Below are 18,662 nucleotides of genomic sequence, written 5' to 3' on the forward strand. Positions count from 1 at the left end.
AACTGAGCTTTGAGTCTGTTTTCCTCCAGTATTCATACATGCAGTTTCCAGCAGGGGTTAGTTCTCCTCTCTTCCTGAATCCCCTTTTGTATTGGGGCCATATCTGATTGTGGTATACCAACTGCTGTCCTAGCTGAATCTAAAAACTCAATAGAAAATTCATCAAAACACTCGAGCTATCTCATTATGCATGGATCATTGATTTATTTTTCCCATTCGATGTTTAGGGAAAGAGTTAATTAAAAATGTAGCTTTTAGCTTCAAACAAGGAATTAAGTCCCTTTGACCTGTGCTTTGTTTTGCTGCTGCTTTTTTCGTGTTCATTCTGCACCTCTTTTCTCTCATTCTCTGTCTGAACTCTTCCGCCTCCCCTCCCCCTCAAGTGTGCTGTCCTAATATTTGTAAATTGTGTTAAGCCGTATGCTGTTGCTGCCAGCTGGCCATTGCTGGTATGTGGTCTGCAGAAACCGAAGAGTAAACATATCGGCCTTATCAAATACTATTAAGTTACTTTACGTTTCCAGCTTTGGTGCCACTAGTGGGAGTCTTAGCATAGTACAAAGGCAGCACAATGTACTTTGCCTGACATCGAATGAAACCTGCTCATTGAATATAGTCGAGCAGTCTCTGTCTCTGGCTGTAATTTCTAATCTTCCCATTTATTATAGTAAGTAAAAGCTGTGTTAACCCATAATTTGTCTCCCATTTGTTGCTATAAATGGTGATTTTGCTTGATCCACCTTTTTGGAAGATGTACACTTTTCAGTTGATCCCAGAGTGGGAGGTGCCATACTGTTGCCTTTATCTGGAGGGCTGCCGCCAAAATTGTCTGTGCGCAATAATTGTGAGGGGGGGAGGGTAGTGGGTAATGGTGCTGTCGCAGCTAGTCACTGCAAATCATGCCCAGCTAATGAAGTGTTTCTTCCCTTAGGCAGATTCGGATAAAAGGTGAACTACTGATCTGTCTGCTCCACTTCCCTGCCTCCATCCACCCTGCAGCCCTGCCGTCTCCCACCAGAGGGGAGGATCGGAATGTTGTTCAACTGCAATATGTTTGTCAAAAATTCATCATGCTTTTGGCAGCTAGGTCTGGAATGCTGAGTGCTGCTGGGTGTGAAAGCAATGAGACAATGGCTGTTCCTCATTAGCAGCCCTTTTACTTGGAGTGCTTTAATTTCCAGTCCTTTTTTTTTCTTTAAAAGTGTAGTTGACTTTGTACGGGGCAATCTCTATTAATGTCTAGAAGGAGAAAAGAGGGTGGGCCGAGGGAGATTCTTGATCAAGAGCTGTTTGTTGCAGTAATCTGCAGCTGTAATCTACAATGTTTAGTTAGCAGGAGAATTGCCTGTCACTTGGGTTGCTTATAGACAGAAGCTTCCTATTTCCCCTACGCCCTATAGGGCTTATCCTATGTAGGCAGTTTTGTGGTGTCTTGGACTAGCAGGAAAAGACAACATGGGGAATATAGGCGAAATTCAGACATAATGCTCACTCTTTCAGACTGTAGCAAACCAAAGTCCGGCCCCACTACGCCACCCCTCCCGCCCCTACGCAATAGTATAAATCTGATCCTATTTCCAGTTCTCTCTTGCTTTGACAAAGAATCATCCAGACTCGAAACATTAGCTCCCTTCCCTCTCCACAGATACTGTCAGACCTGCTGAGATTGTCCAGTATTTTCTGCTTTTATTGAAGTAAAGTCACTGGTGTATCTGTCAAACAGGCAAACCCCACCTACAGCTATACAATGGATACTTCTGATTATTCAGATAAAGCCTGGTTCCTCTAAACTAGTGGGCTCCATGCATTAATTAGGACACTAAACCATGCAGGCCAGCAGCTTCCAGATTTGATTCCCTGGTTTCTGCTGAAGGGAAAATAAACGAACATTCATATTTCTAATTTGAAATTAATTCACAGGGTGTGGTTGTCACTGGCAAGGCCAGCAATTATTGCCCATCCCTAATTGACCTTGACAACTGAATGGCTTACTGGGTGTCAAGACTATAGGTTTCCTCCCCTAAAGGACGCTAGCGAACCAGGTGGGCTTTTATATATTTTTATACAGGCCTTTTGTTCTCTATTTATTTATTTCGCTGAATTTAAATTCTGCAGCTGCTGAAGAGGGATTTGAACTTGTGTGCAGTAGCATAACCACCATGTTACTGTTCCCCGTTACAACTACTGTGCAATAGCTCCTGCTAGAAAGTGCACGTGTGGATGCCTCATGAGGGCAGAATGGAATTTGCTGTGATTGCCAGAGAGTTGCAAAATCCTACCAGCATTTCACTATCTCAACTTGCACATGAAGAATAACATTTGAGGGAAGTACGGAGGGTTATCAATTCCTGTCCAACTGTACCCCATCGAGAATCACTGTTTCTGCAGAGTGGGAAATCTGTAGATCAATGCAATGGCTGTTTTGTGTTAAAACACAGCATAACCAGTTGTCTGAAGTAATTTAAAAAATATATTTTCTTCCTTGCCTAGTCAAAGAGAAGTTAACGGCTGATCCTGATAGCGAAATCGCCACCACCAGCTTGCGGGTGTCTCTGTTGTGTCCTGTGAGTACAGCCATATCTGAATTATTGATGATTAAATTGCCTTGTCTTCCTCCTCAGAATCACGGTGCTTATTAACTGTCTGGGGCTGAAGCAATTTTTTTTCCCAATCTGATTTATTGATAGTTGGCTCTGGGAAAAACTGTGAATTATAGATTTGATAATGTCACTGTTTAAAGTACAGCATGAATTCTGATTTTGAGCTTGATGTTTTGAAAAGCTGTTGTTGGTTTGCTGATGTAGAGGTACTAAACGTATGCAAATGTGTAATACAGAAAATTCAGATTCCGGGTTGGAATGATGCTGTTATTCTACTATTAATTTCTTCGGTGAAATTATAAATCCTCAATGTACTTAACATGCAAAAAAAAAAAAAGGTTCCACTCATTAGTTGTGAAAATAGTTCCTGACTTTGGTAACAATGTATTAATGCATAGCAATTTGTATTGGTGCAATTCTTTGTCTTTGTCTTGCCCCGTTCCCTCAAATGAATTTCACCCGCGCCCTTACATGACACACCAGATATTGCCTTCTATAACTTTTCACTGCATCAGCAATTCCCATGTCCAGTCTTCCCAAAAATAAAGTTACCAAGTTGTTAAAAAACAAAATTTGTTTCTTTCCCTCCCTGCTCTTTTTACCCTCTCTCCAAAGCAGCTGGCTTACAAGGCAATGCAATTCCCTGAATGCTGGGCGTGCAAATAGCTGCTCTTCCTGTATGTGCCTGAACGGTGCATGCCAGTGGGTTTTCTGATTTCTGGGGGATATCACAGAGCTTGTACTATTCCGACCCTCCGTGCACACTTACCAGAAGGTATCGCTGGAATCTGATTGGCAACCGGAAGCCTCAGCTCAGTTTTAATTTCCTTAGCTCAGGAGCTGTGAGGCTAATAGTTGCGGTCCGCCTGAGAAGTGCAAACATTGCACAGACTGTGGGACTTCTGGTCTGTATAGCTTAGCACTTGTGTTGCATTGTTTGGTACCATTACCCACCAGGAAGCCCAAAGTAAATAAAATTCAAGATGGCAGAGGATGCGCTAGGAAATGTATGGAAAATGTAACACCCAAGAACAGCTGTCATTGCCCCCATTTCTTTGCATTCTGTACGTGTTGATGCCTGATGTTCCATTATAAACATCTGGACCCTATTCTATTTGCTCCAAGTAAGACAGGTTAGCATTAATAGCAGCACGGTAGCATTGTGGCTAGCACAATTGCTTCACAGCTCCAGGGTCCCAGGTTCGATTCCCAGCTTGGGTCACTGTCTGTGCGGAGTCTGCACGTTCTCCCCGTGTGTGCGTGGGTTTCCTCCGGGTGCTCCGGTTTCCTCCCACAGTCCAAAGATGTGCAGGTTAGGTGGATTGGCCATGATAAATTGCCCTTAGTGTCTAAAATTGCCCTTAGTGTTGGGTGGGGTTACTGGTTTATGGGGATAGGGTGGAGGTGTTGACCGTGGGTACGGTGCTCTTTCCAAGAGCCGGTGCAGACACGATGGGCAGGGTGCTCTTTCCAAGAGCCGATGCAGACACGATGGGTCGAATGGCCTACTTCTGCACTGTAAATTCTATGAGTCTATAATGTGGAGGTCCACTCACTACTACGCCTGACTATCTACATTACCACTCAGATCTTGTCATCCATTGCCATGGGTTACCTTTTATTTCAAGGAACTTTGAGATGCCCCCCTTCTCGCTCTTCCCCACCATGTGGCTGTGTTTGGCAGTTGTTGGAACCATAGATGGGTTAGGTTTGTGTTTACAAAATGATTATAACCATATGCAAATAGAAAATGTGTGTATGTAACATGTCAGCCCTGATAAATAGGCACTGTTGGGTGGGGTTTCAAATAGAAAATGTGTGTATATAACCTGGATGTTAGCACCTGATAAATAGGCAATGTTGGGCAGGGTTTCCTTTGGGTCACCATGCATCAGCATTGGGATTTACCGGGCAGCACGGTGGCGTAGTGGGTTAGCACTGTGGCCTCACGGCGCCGAGGTCCCAGGTTCGATCCCGGCTCTGGGTCACTGTCCGTGTGGAGTTTGCACATTCTCCCCGTGTTTGCGTGGGTTTCGTCCCCACAACTCAAAAGATGGGCAGGCTAGGTAGATTGGCCACACTAAATTGCCGCTTGATTGGAAAAAATGAATTGGGTACTCTAAATTTAAAAAGAAGAAAATAATTTTTTAAAAGCATTGGGATTTACAAATAACCGCCTTCTGTTACCATAGAAATATGTTGCCTTCTCTTGTGGTTTTCTTGCTCATAGTGGTAGGAAAACAAAGGTAGTTTTAAGGGATTTATATTTGCACTGGTAAACATCAGAAATAAGGTATAGTTTCAAGTTGGTTTAATTTAATGTTTCTGGGCCTGGATAAAGGTGATGTATGCATGGGGGTTGGTTTAGTTTCAACTGTGTTTCTATTGTGCTTAGAGAGGGCTACGGCGTGAAAAATAAACAGAAGGAACATTCTCCCCATGTCTTCGTGGGTTTCACCCCCATAACCCAAAGATGTGCAGGTTAGGTGGATTGGCCACTCTTGAGGTCCACCAACAAAACAAGAAAGGAAACAAACTGAGGGACAAAGCCAAAAAAGGGTCGCTCCTGTTAGGGGCACTGCCCGAACATCATAAAGATCAACGGAAACTTAAAAACATCAAATAAGAGTGCAATTAAGGAGGTCATAGGTGGATTGGCCATGCTAAATTGCCCCTTAATTGGAAGAAAAATAATTGGGTAGTGCAAATTTAAAAAAAAAAAATAAACAAAAGGCCCAAGTCTTTTGGTGTTGCTTAGCAACTAGAGTCTTGTAAGGTAGGGAAGCTTTAGTTTTAGCTCAAATTGTGGGCAGTTGACACTTTGAGGAGTGCCCCCCCCCTCTCTCAGAAGCTGGACAGGACAAGGGAGTTGCAATGATGCAAGCTTCCTAAGGAACAAGATATAATTCCAGATAACTGGGGAATTGGGACAGAAAGAAACATTTAAAATACTTGAAGTTAGTAAAGCAGACAATGGTATTGTTCAGAAGAATTCAAGAGAAAACAAAGTGTTCCGAGTTAAACAGACGATTGCAGTAGCTATTTAAAGTGGGACAGGAGACTTCAGAGGTAGATGAAACATTTGATGTTATTATAACACAGTCTGGGAATCAAAAATTGAAGCAATTATGAGCAGTTTGCACAGCAGTCAAAACTAAGAAATCCTAAAGAGGTGCTGAAAAATTCTGGTCTGTTCGCTGATAATTGTGGAGTGGAGGCCTTTTAGTGTAATTTGGAAAACCTGGTCTGGACTTCAGAATGCAAACTGCTAAAGGAAAGCATGCTAATGAGAGAAGATTTTAAATGTGTCCTTGGAAGTGGAGTTTGGAAATTCTCATGCTAATCATCGGCGGGGGGGATAGTTTCTGAGGAGAAATTCAGACTTTAACTTGGTTTCAGAGTGGGCAGTGTATTTGCCCACCGTCGTCTTGTGTGCTTAAAAGGGACTGCATTTTAATGAGACCATTATAGCTTAAGATGTACTTTATAATCCATGTCAATTCTAATGAAGGTGTATTGTAGTATCATTCAGTTTCTTCATGTTTCAAAGGTTTTTCCTTGTTGAAACTAATTCGCGATCCTGTGACTCTGTTCCTCCACGTTTTATGGGAAAAAAAATAACAGTCTTTTGAGCCAGGGTTCCATTCTGGGATTTTCTCATCCAGTTATAACATCTACTGGGATCGTAACCATAGCTTAAAAGGATTCTTAATCTTTTAAACTAGCTGTCTCTTACTCATTTCTGAAGCAGAAACAAAATAGTTAATATGTCCATTTCACAGCACGTCTTATGTGAGTGAAGTTGCAGTTCAGCATTTGTTCATTGAAAAGTGATGAATGTATTTATTTTCCAAATAATTTGACCAAGATTCCATGTGTTTTTGTTTCCAGCTGGGCAAAATGCGGTTGACAATCCCGTGTCGTGCAGTAACCTGCTCACATCTCCAGTGTTTTGATGCAACGCTTTACATTCAGATGAATGAGAAAAAACCAACGTGGGTTTGTCCAGTCTGTGATAAGAAGGGTCCTTATGAGCACCTAATTATTGATGGGTAAGCAAACTATGTTAGAACTTCAATCTAAGGAAATACCTAGCTTTTCCTCTCGCTATTGTCACTTGATTTGAAAGATATTTTGGATTGCAAAGTGAAATTTGAGCTATTCTTGTTTTTGAACGTAGCCTCAAGTGAGAAGTGGTTTGTTGTGTTGCTCATTTTCTCCTTGGTTCAATTGCTCTGTTTTATTAGCTTTGCTCTCGAGTCGCCGGGTATCTTTATGATACCGCCACGAGGTTCAAGTCCGAGTAATGATCAATAACCCAATACACTGATTTGTAAGATTTAAATCAAAGCACATTTATTATACACAGTAATCGCTATTCATGCACAAATTCTATGTCTAAGCTACTTCTACAACTAACAGGCCTATACCTAACTTTGGACTGGCCCACCAGGTCAGGGGAACAAATGGCCTTTTGTTCGGGTTCTGAGTCTGCAGGATTCGAAGTTGGTACGGATTGGTAGCTAGGAGTGCCTATCTCGTAGAGAGCGTTGAATTAAGACTTACGATTGTCGGTCTTCACTGGTGTCACTGCACTGGTCACGGTCAATGTTGGTTCGTTGTTGCTGGGTTACCCGGGCAGGAAGAAGAGCGTGAAGAGAGTGAAGAAGAGAGCGATTTGAACTTGGGGCTTAATTCTTATAGTCCCCAGGGGCTTCCCACCTTTCGGGGCGGACCCTGTACCTGGTCCCAAGTGATTGGCCTTTGTCCCAATCGCTTGGTTCGATTTTCTCCAATGCTGGAGCGGTTCCCTGATCGATGGGCGGTCTTGAGGTGCTCGTTCACCTCCTTTGTTTTGGCTCCTGCTGGCGCCGAGGAGTCTGGCTTTGCTTTGTGTGTCAAAATGTTACTTATTGTTCCCGGGGATTGCTCATCAGTATGCAGATGGCTGTTTACTTTGTTATGCTGATGGTCGCTGGTATCGATGTTGTCTGGTTTTTGCAGAGGTAAATACACAGCAAACCTGCAGCTGCTGGTTTTTGTCTTGTTGGCTAACTTTCCCATCAGCGTTTGCCATTTTAAATCGGGAGTTGGCCAATTTAAGTGGCTACAGTTGCCAGGTTGGGTGTCCAAATTGAGCACTGTAGGGAGACACGGTAATCCTTCGCTTGCATTTTAAAGTAAAGCTATGTTAAGTTTATTATGAGAATCTCGTAAGTATTTGTATTACGCAAACCAAAACAATTTGTTCAGGCACACCAACCAGTTAAACGGTGAAGTTTGAACATATTTTGCATTAAGTTGTTTCTCGAGCAGCAGAGTTCATCTTGTGTGCAACACCCAAAGTCAAGAAGAATGTTGTTTTGCAGGCTGATTTGCAACTTTAGCTTTCCTCTGATGTTTCTACCTATTGTGTTACTGTCCTGGTGGATACTGCAATTAAATTAAACTGCATATTCTCTCACATGACCTTAAACTGAAAATCAGTGCCTTTTTTCCTCTAGCAAACAGCTTGCCTTTACAATAATAAAAACAAGAAATGCTGGAAAAAAAATCTTGACAGCATCTGTGGAGAGATATACCGTTAAATTTTCAAGCCCAGTGACTTTTCCTCTGAACTGGAGAGGTAGAAATGTTGTGGAGCTTTAAGTTGTTTGGAAATGGGGAGAATGGATCAGGTGGAACAAAAGGGTGGGTCAGGGATAAACTAGAGGGAGATTAAATATCAAAAATCAGACACAAGGCAAAGCTACTGGTAATGGTGGTGTTAAAGAAACAAAGCATAGGTGCAGAATAGGCGTTAATAGCAGAATATATGTCAACGCTCTGGCTGAAAGCAAAAACATGAAAACCAAATGCAAAATGACACTTGATGGGATGGGGTGGGGTGGGGGGGGGGGTGGAATTAAAGATGGGGGACAGAGTTAATGTTCTGAAGTGGTTGAACTCGAAGTGTTGCGTCCAGAAAGTTGGAAAGTGCCTAATTGGAACATGAGGTGCGGCTGGATCTGCCAATTAAATACTTTACAGCCTTCTGGACTCAACGTTGAGTTTAACAGCTACAGACCATGAACTTTGTCCTAATTTTTGAAACATCCCCCCCCCCCCCCCCCCAAAGTACCAGTTTTGCATTTTGTCTTTGCTCTCAGACCGAGCTGATCTTTAATCTGCTATTAACTTCTACCCTGGACCTATGCTTTGTTTCTTTACTGCTAAAATTACTACTCCCTTCACCTTTTGTTCCAAGGCATCTTTGGTATTTAATCATCCCCACCCTCTACTGAAGCCTTTTGCACTGGCCCCAACTTTTGCTCTTTGACCCATCTCGTCTATATCCAAGGATCAGTTTTTAAACGCTTTCAGGCTCTATATCTTCTGGCTTAAATCCCAGGTAGCAGGTTGGTTTGCCCAGTGAGGAATTGTTTTACAAAATAATTGCCCATTGCACTTCTCCGACTGGAGGTGGAGGGGGGGGGGGGGGGAAATAATGATTTTTTATGTTGCCTTTTAATTAGGAGCAGTTTCTCCCAAGCTTGTCAGTGGATTTTATTTTACTCAGCGGCATGTTTGAATTGTTAGTGCTCTGCCAGTCATCTGGCTGTGGGGAAAGTCAAAAAATGACCTTGCTTTTTCACACCTGCTATTGTGTCTGTGTAAGACTACCTGGTGGTAGCTCTTTTTAAGAAAAAAATTATTTTCATTCTTTTAATTTTGCCTTTCAGCTGTGCAAAAGTGACCACTTGGCTGACATTAAGATTCAGTGCCCCCAATGGGGAACTCTAGCTCAGCATGAGTCTGCTCCTTCAGGAGAACTGAAAGTTGTAGAAAGGAGGGAAAAGACTATTTTTAAGACTAACTACCTGTGGAAGTATGCAAACTGAAAAGCGTACCATATTAGTGAATTACCATGTCAGTGAATTGGAAACACTCTTGTTTAAACTAAACCATTGGTTTCCCATGTCCTGCCAGACCTCTGGGATCATCCCAGTTCAGCAAAGTACTGTTCCTGACTGGCAAGTGTAGAGTTACATAGCACTGTTGGGGATATCCACTGGCATAAGAGTATTGGCTGACTAGCCGAAGGCAGAGTAGGGATAAAGGGATCTTTTTTCAGGATGACAGACGGTGACTAGTGGTGTTCCTCGGGGGTCAGTGTTGGGACCACAACTATTCACTATATACATTAACGATCTGGAAAAAGTGCATTGTTGCTAAGTTTGCAGAAAATACAAAGATATGTAGAGGGACAGGTAGTGTTGAGGAAGTGGGAGACTATAGAAGGACTTGGACAGGCTAGGAAAGTGGGCAAAGAATTGGCAGATGGAATGCAATGTGGAAAAGTGTGAGGTTATGCACTTCAGTAGGAAGAATAGAGGCACAAACTATTTTCTAAATGGGGAAAGGCTTCAGAACTTTGAAGCACAAGGGATTTCGGAGTCCGAGTTCAGGATTTTCTTAAGGTTAACATGCAGGTTCAGTCAGCCGTTAGGAAGTCAAATGCAATGTTAGCATTCATTTTGAGAGAGCTAGAATGCAAGAGCAGGGATGTATTGATAAGGCTGTATAAGGCTCTGGTCAGACCCCATTTGGAATAGTGTGAGCAGTTTTGGGCCCCGTATCTGAGGAACTACAGAATGCTGAGAGGCCTAGATAGAGTGAACGTGGAGAAGATCTTTCCACAAGTAGGAGAGACTAGAACCCAAGGGCATAGCCTCAGACTGAAGGGACGATTCTTTAAAACTGAGATGAGAGGAATATCTTCAGCCGGAGGATGGTGAATCTGTGGAACTCCATTGCTGCAGAAGGCTGTGGAGATCAAGTGGCTGAATGTCTTATATAATAATCTTTATTGTCACAAGTAGGCTTACATTAACACTGCAATGAAGCTACTGTGAAAGTCCCCTAGTCGCCACACTCCGGCATCCGTTTGGATACACTGATGGAGAATTCAGAATGTCCAATTCACCTAACCATGTCTTTCGGGACTTACGGGAGGAAACCGGAGCACCCGGAGGAACAGACTTGGGGAGAAGGTGCAGACTCCGCACAGACAGTGACCCAAGCTGGGAATCGAACCTGGGACCGTGGTGCTGTGAAGCAACAGGGCTAACCACTGTGCTACCGTGCTGGCCAGAGATCGATAGATTCTTGATAAATAAAGGATCGAGTTACGGGGAGAAGCCTGACTTCAGTAGTGGGGGAAATTCTAGAATGCATTATCAAATTTTGTAGCGGGGCACTTAGAAAACAGTGGCAGGATCGGACCCTGTCAGCATGGATTTAAGAAGGGAAAATCGGGCTTGACAAATCTACTGGAATTCTTCGAGGATGTAACTAGTAGAATTGATGAAGGGGAGCCAGTGGATGTGGTGTATTTGGACTTTCAGAAGGCTTTTGACAAAGTCACACATAAAAGATTAGCGTGTAAAATTGAAGAGCGTGGGATGGGGGTAGCGTATTCAGATGGATAGAAAATTGGTTGGCAGACAGGGAACAAAGGAAGTAGCGGATCTTTTTCAAATTGGTCGGCAGTGACTAGTGGGGTACCGCAGGGATCGGTGCTGGGGCCCCAGCTATTCACAGTATATATTCATGATTTAGATGAGGGAACAAAATGTCATATCTCCAGATTTGGAGATGGCACCACATTGTGTGGGAGGATGAGCTGTGAGGAGGATGCAGAGATGCTTCAGTGTGATTTGGACAAGTTGAGTGAGTGGGTAAATGAATGGCGGATGCAGTATAATTTGGATAATTGAGAGGTTGTCCACTTTGGTAGCAAAAATAAGAAGGCAAACTATTATCCGAATGGCCATAAATTAAGAGAGTGGGACGTGCAACGAGACCTGGTTGATCTTGTACATTAGTCACTGAAGGTAAGCATGTAGGTGCAGCAGACGGTAAAGAAGGCAAATGGTATGCTGGTCTTCATAGCGAGACGATTCAAGTACAATAACAGGGATGTCTTGCTGCAATTATACAGGGACTTCTTGAGGCCACACCTGGAATATTGTGTGCAGTTTTGGTCTCCTGATCTGAGGAAGGATGTTCTAGATATAGAGGGAGTGCAGCGAAGGTTTACCAGACTGATTTCTCGGATGGCAGGACTGAAGTACGAGGAGAGATTGAATCGGTTACGATTGTATTCGCTGGAGTTCAGAATCATGGAATGGTAAAATTTACAGTGCTGAAGTGGGCCATTCAGACCATCGAGTCTGCACCGGCTCTTACAAAGGGCACCCTACTCAAGCCCACGTCTCTACCCTATCCCCGTAACCCAGTAGCCCCCACTCAAACCTTTTTTTTTTTTGGGACACTATTGGCAATTTAGCATGGCCAATCCACCTGCACATCTCTGGACTGTGGGAGGAAACCAGAGCGCCCGGAGGAAACCCACGCAGACACGGGGAGAACATGCAGACTCCGCACAGACAGTGGCCCAAGCCGGGAGTCGAACCTGGGACCCTGGAGCTGTGAAGCAACTGTGCCAACCACTACGTTACCGTGCTGCCCCAAGAAGAATGAGGGGGTATCTCATTACCTATAAAATTCTAACAGGACTGGACAGGGTAGATGCGTTCCCGATGGTGTGTGTGTCCAGAACCAGGGGGTGCAATCTGAGGATACAGGGTTGACCATTTAGGACACAAATGTGGAGAAATTTCTTCACCCAGAGAGTAGTGAGCCTGTGGAATTCATTACCACAGGGAGTAGTTGAGTGCAAAACATTGTATGGCTTCAGAAGCAGTTAGATATCGCACTTAGGGCGAAGGGGATCAAAGGATATGGGGGAAATGGGATTAGGCTATTGAGTTGGATGATCAGCCATGATCATAATGAAAGGCGGAGCGGGCTTGAAGGGCCGAATGGCCTCCTATTTTTTCTGTTTCTAGAAGGCAAGAGAATGGGGATGAGAAACATATCTGCCATGATCGAATGGCAGAGCTGACCCGAAAGGCCAAATTGCCCAATTCTGCTCCTATATCTATGGCCTGAGGCAACAGGGATATGTACAGCAGATGATTTGTCATGCTCCACTCTAGTAAGGTTATGATGCAGTGAAATGTGCACACATTTCACAGATTTCAAGCAAGTGTTCAAAGGAGAGAGGTCACGAGTGCAGACTCAGTCCCAGACATTCCTCTCCCACATGTCTTCCCACTTTTGTGATAGGTTTCGATAGCACCGGAACCAGATGTACGATGAAGAATGTTCTCTTTATTAGAAAGGGAGTGGATGAGAGGGGTGCAGACCTGAGACTGAGTACATTCTGGTCAAACCCAATTTTTTGCAAAAAAAGACTTATGCTAATTGGTGTAAAAAGCTAAAATATTGGTTTCCAGTTTGATAATATGGTCTGCATTATCTAAATTAACTGCCTGCAGCAAAAAGTGCTATAGATTCTGAAAGATCAGTCGAATCCGTGCATTGTTTTTTCTTGTGTTGTGTATATTTTGGATGACCCTTGTCTGCTTTCAAATTGACAATTTTTTGCACAGCATAAACATAATGTAACAAAACAATCAGAATGACGAAACTTGAATCCATAATTTGGTGCTTGATATAAAATTCTGATACCATTCAGCTCTGCATCTAGGCAGTTTCCTGAGTTGGATTTATAAACATTGCCTGTTTGGGGTTGCCTTCAAGTTATGTCCTCCACAAGATGGATATAGAAATGGGCTCAGCAAGCCAGATGATGTAGGCATGCTAGGGTTTTTGTTTTGAATGAAGTGAGCCATTGCCATCTTGGCTCGTTGTCACTTTTTGAGATTTTTGGCTTGAAGGCCTACGAGGGGATTTTGGGTTAATTTTATATTATTGTGCTTTTCAATTAAATTCGCCCCACAAGGGCATAATTGCTATTTGGATTTGAGTTTGATCCATTAGCTATGTGGACATAATAGCTAACAGGTGTGTTTTTATTTTTTAAATTACATTTTTACAGGATGTGGGCTTCACTGGCTAGGCCAGCATTTGTTGTCCATCCCTAATTGCCTTCGCGAAGGTGGTGGTGAGCTGCCTCCTTGAACTGCTGCAGTCCATGTCACATAGGTACACCTATTGTGCTGTTAGGAAGGGAATTCCAGGGTTTTGACCCAGCGACAGTGAAGAAACGGCGATAGATTTCCAAATCGGGATGCTGAGTGACTTGGAGGGGAACCTCCAGGTGGTATTGTTTCCTTTTCCTTCGAGATGGTAGTGGTCATGGATTTGAAAGGTGCTGCCTAAGGAGCCTTGGTGAGTTCCTGCAGTGCATCTTGTAGATGGTACACAGTTCTGCTACTGTGCAATGGTGGTGGAAGGAGTGAATGTTTATGTAAGGGGTGCCAATCAAGCGGGCTGCTTTGTCCTGGATGGTGTTGAGCTTCTTGAATGTTGTTGGAACTGCACTCATCCAGGCAAGTGGAGAGTATGCCATGACACTCCGTGTCTTGGAGGTGGTAGACCGGCTTTGGGGAGTCCGGAGGTGAGTTACTCACTGCAGGATTCCTAGCCTCTGACGTGATCTTGTCGCCACAGTACCTATATGGCTAGTCCAATTCATTTTGTGGTCAGTGGTAAACCCCCCGACTTTTGATAGTGGGGATTCACTTGAGGGGCGATCTCATAGAAACTTATAAAATTCTAGAAGGATTAAACAAAGTAGATTCAAAAATAATGTTCCCGATGGTGGGGGAGGCGAGAACTAGGCGATTGTTAGAGGATAAGGAGTGAACCTTTTAAATAATAATAATGATAGATTGAGGTGAGGAGAAATTTCTTCACCCAGAGAATGGTGGATCTGTGGAATTCGCTACCACAGAAAGTAGTCGAGGCCAAAACATTGTGTAATTTCAAGATGAAATTAGATATAACACTTGGGGCTAAAGGGATATGGGGGGGGGGGAAGGCTGGATCAGGGCATTGAACTTGATGATCAGCCATGATCATAATGAATAGTGGAGCAAGCTTGAATGGTCGAATGGCCTCCTGCATCTATTTTCTATATATTCAGCGATGGTAATGCCATTGAATGTCAAGGGGTGATTGTTTGATTCTCTCTTATTGGTGATGGTCATTGCCTGGCACCTGTGTGGCACGCATGTTACTTGGCACGCATGTACTTGCCACAAAAGCCTGGATATTGTCCAGGTCTTGCTGCGTTTACACATGGATTGTTTCAGTGTCTGAGGAGTCAGCGATGGAGCTGAACATGTACAATCATCAGTGAACATCCCCATATCTAACCTTGTGTTGGAAGGAAGGTCATTAATAAAGCAGCTGAAAATGGTTGGGCCTTTGACGCTACCCTGAGGAACACCTGCAGTGATGTCCCAGGACTGAGATTGATGTCCGACCCCCACAACCATCTTCCTTTGTGCAAGGTGTGACTCCAACCATTGGAGAGCTTTCCCCTGATTTCCCTTGATTCCAGTTTCGCTAGGGCTCCTTGATGCCATACTCTATCAAATGCTGCCTTGATGTCAAGGACAGTCACTCTCTCCTCACTTTGGATTTCAGCTCTTTTGCCCATGTTTGAACTAAGGCTGTAATGAGATCAGGAGCTGAGTGACCCTGACAGAACCCAAACTAAGCATCAGTGTGCAGGTTGTATCACTTGGAGGCATCAGCATGGCATATTTTAAGACCTGATTTGATGTAATTTTATAATGGCCTCCATGTTTTCCACAAAGCAGGAATCTTGAGTGACCAGAAAATGTTTTGCCATTACTAAGGTGGTAGTTTTGAATGTCAACTTGATGAGCCAATTCTCAGGACAGAGCTCTTGAGCGAATTAGGGACCACAGCTCTGAAAAGGGGAGTATTGCTGAAAAGCGAGTCAAAGCTTTTAATTTTGCATACATCAGGACAAGAACAAGAATGCCAAATTTCAAACCATCACAGCAATTTACACTAAAAGAAAAAGGATGCTGATTGGTTGACAAGTCGACACTGGTTAGCTGATGCATTGCCATGGAGAAAGCAACGGGGGACTAATGGCTCCCCAATCAAAGTCCACTCATTAACCAATCAGAATCCTTTACTCCTGTGGTGTAAATTGCTGCAACTTTCTGAAATTTGGCATTCCTGTGATTATTTTGATGTGTGCAAGACAAACCCTTCAGAAATGTGTCTCTCCTCTTCAGCAATGTTCAAGTTCTGTGCTACCAACCAAATGTTTGGAAAAGAGAGTCTTAACTTTGCATTTGAAACGCTCATGTGGTAAGCAGTTTTTCTAAAATCAGAGCTAGCCAGTTCAAGAAATACTGACTTATAAAAGTGTAGCTACGTTTGTATCAGGGATGTTAAATTTTGCAAAAAAATCTAAGTCTGTGGCAATGGATTAAATTTTGCAAGTTGTTCAGTTATCTATTGCACATGAAATAACCAAATTTCCTGCTTTGCAATTGGCTTGTCAATTGAATGCTTTCAGAAGATCGGTAGCATTGTGGATAGCACAATTGCTTCACAGCTCCAGGGTCCCAGGTTCGATTCCGGCTTGGGTCACTGTCTGTGCGGAGTCTGCACATCCTCCCCGTGTGTGTGTGGGTTTCCTCCGGGTGCTCCGGTTTCCTCCCACAGTCCAAAGATGTGCAGGTTAGGTGGATTGGCCATGATAAATTGCCCTTGCTGTCCAAAATTGCCCTTCGTGTTGGGTGGGGTTACTGGGTTATGGGTATAGGGTGGAGGTGTTGACCTTGGGTAGGGTGCTCTTTCCAAGAGCCGGTGCAGACTCGATGAGCCGAATGGCTTTCTTCTGCACTGTAAATTCTATGATCTATGAAAAAGATGGGTGGTCTGGTCATGTGACTGGACCAGTAACCCAGAGGCATGTGTTTGAATCCCACCACGGCAGGTGGTGGAATTTGAATTAGATTGATTAGAAGAAAACATGGAGCAGCACATGTTGACAAAGTGCAGTGTCATGCAAAGCGCGCAGGTTTTCGACACAGTCTAAACCATTCTGCCTTTTGGCCCTGTTCTGGCACATGGTTAGATTATTGGGTGATGTGATCAAAAGCTTTCGAGATATTAAGGAAATGGGGCAGGAGAAACTTTTTCCATCAGTTGGAGAGTCTACGAGTAGGGGGTACAGTCAAAACATTAGAGCCAGACCTTTCAGTGGTGAAACTAGGAAGTACTTCTTCACACAAAGAATAGTAGAAGTTTGGAAGATTCCTCTGCACTTAATTTAAAATTCTGTGATGTATTTTTGTTACCCTAAGGTATTAAGTGATATGGGGCAACAGTACGCATTTAGAATTAGGTTACAGAATAGCCATAACTCATTGAATGGCAGAACAGGCTCGAGAGACAGAATGTCCTACTCCTGTTCATAAATAAATCATGGATGATCTGCCCTCAGCTCCATTTACTTGTCTTTGTTTCATACCCCTTAATATTTTTGCTGAACAAAAGTTAATTGTTCTCCATATTCAGAATTTCAGTTGACCCAGCATCCTCAGCCATTACAGAGAGTTGAGTTCCATATTCCCCCCCATCCCTTGTGTGGAGAAAAAAAATCTATACTGTACCCTTTCTAAAGCTAATATTCTTACAGCTCAGGTTCATGCCATCATAAAAGTGTATTTGAGTAGTAACGATACTCTTCAGATTATGGAGGACCCATACTCTGCTGGGAGCGACCGGCGATACAGAATTCGAGAATACCGAGCGCAGAGTTGAAAAAGATCAAAGGACAGCACAGGAACAGGCCCTTCAGCCCTCCAAGCCTGTGCCAACCATGCTCCCCGTCTAAACTAAAATCTTCTACACTTCCTGGGTCCGTATCCCTCTATTCCCATCGTATTCATGTATTTGTCAAGGTGCCCCTTGCAGCGAGTTCCAGACACCCAGTACCCTCTGTGTAAAAAAAAAAAACTTGCCTCGTACATCTCCTCTAAACCTTACCTTTCACCTTAAATCTATGCCCCCTAGTAATTGACCCCTCTACCCTGGGAAAAAGTCTCTGATTATCCACTCTGTCTATGTCCCTCATAATTTTGTAGACTTCTATCAGGTCACCTCCCTCAACCTCCTTGTATCTCTCTTGCATTCAGAAAGATATCATGTACCCAAATGACAGAATCCCACTATTTCTTAAATGATTTGCCTCTACTATCCTACCTGGAAGACCCATGTATTAAATCAGTCCTGCGTTTGCTTAAATGGTTGGCAGCAGCTGGACAATACTCACGACTGATGTTAAAAAGGAGCAAACAATTCACACCTTCTGATTTGGGGGCGAGATCCTGACAGCAAATGGCTGGAGGCCTGGGAAATCTGGGTCATTTCTTTTGATGCAAAAAGTATCTGAAGGGTAGGCACCTTTGCTTCAGCAGTACGTGTCCCCAGTTCCAGCACCAATTAAAATAATCTTTAATGCCGCACTCACGGCAGCGTAATGTATTGGATGTCAGATTGAGGTGATTTCCTCGCCCTGCTGGAGGTAAAGTACCTTCAGTGAAATGTAAATGGAAGACCATCAATCTCAAAGAATTGGGAGAAAGTGAGAGGACTAGGTATACATGCCCAATAGTTAAGTGAAATTGCACCAGATGGCATGACCAGCCAAGTCGGAGAGATACAGAGAAACCCATTACTAAGTTGGAGACGTCAAGTCAAATAACGGAGTAATCCATGTCAATGGCGCTTCCACTTCTTCATTGTGGGTTGAGTGTATATGCCATGCAGGGTCCCGCCCACCTGATTTTGAACACCAAGAAATCAGCTTTTGCCAACTTGCCGGCAAGGATATTGCTGGAGTTCAGCGAACTACAACTGCATCCTACCAGCACAGGCCACTGGTATGCTTTGTGCTGTGATCCAGCTCGTCAGCTAACTTGATGCCTGGGATTCTTTCACACCCAGCTTCAAATATCTCAACAAACCAATACCCACATTCTTGGCTATGTGGCACATTCATGACCTATGCATGAGCAAGATTCACATGCTGGTGGGATTCACACTTGCGGGTATCTACCCCACAAGACGAAGGGCCCTGTGGAGTGTTCGCACTGACACTCTTATTAAATAAATAAAAATTTGAGATCACAAAAAATGTGCAATTTAATTTGA

The 18,662-nt window shown here is 43.5% G+C and overlaps 1 protein-coding gene across 3 annotated transcripts in view; it reads left to right on the plus strand.

Annotated features, from left to right (window-relative positions):
* Positions 1-18,662, plus strand: part of pias1b (protein inhibitor of activated STAT, 1b) — a 192,588-nt gene that overhangs the window by 160,927 nt on the left and 12,999 nt on the right. For all 3 annotated transcript variants that reach the window (XM_072470471.1, XM_072470469.1, XM_072470472.1), the window contains 2 exons: positions 2,491-2,564; positions 6,492-6,652. In XM_072470471.1, the coding sequence (XP_072326572.1) occupies positions 2,491-2,564; positions 6,492-6,652 (235 nt within the window). The remainder of the gene's footprint in view (positions 1-2,490; positions 2,565-6,491; positions 6,653-18,662) is intronic.

This window comes from Scyliorhinus torazame, chromosome 12, assembly GCF_047496885.1.
Source record: "Scyliorhinus torazame isolate Kashiwa2021f chromosome 12, sScyTor2.1, whole genome shotgun sequence".
Taxonomy (NCBI): Eukaryota; Metazoa; Chordata; class Chondrichthyes; order Carcharhiniformes; family Scyliorhinidae; genus Scyliorhinus; species Scyliorhinus torazame.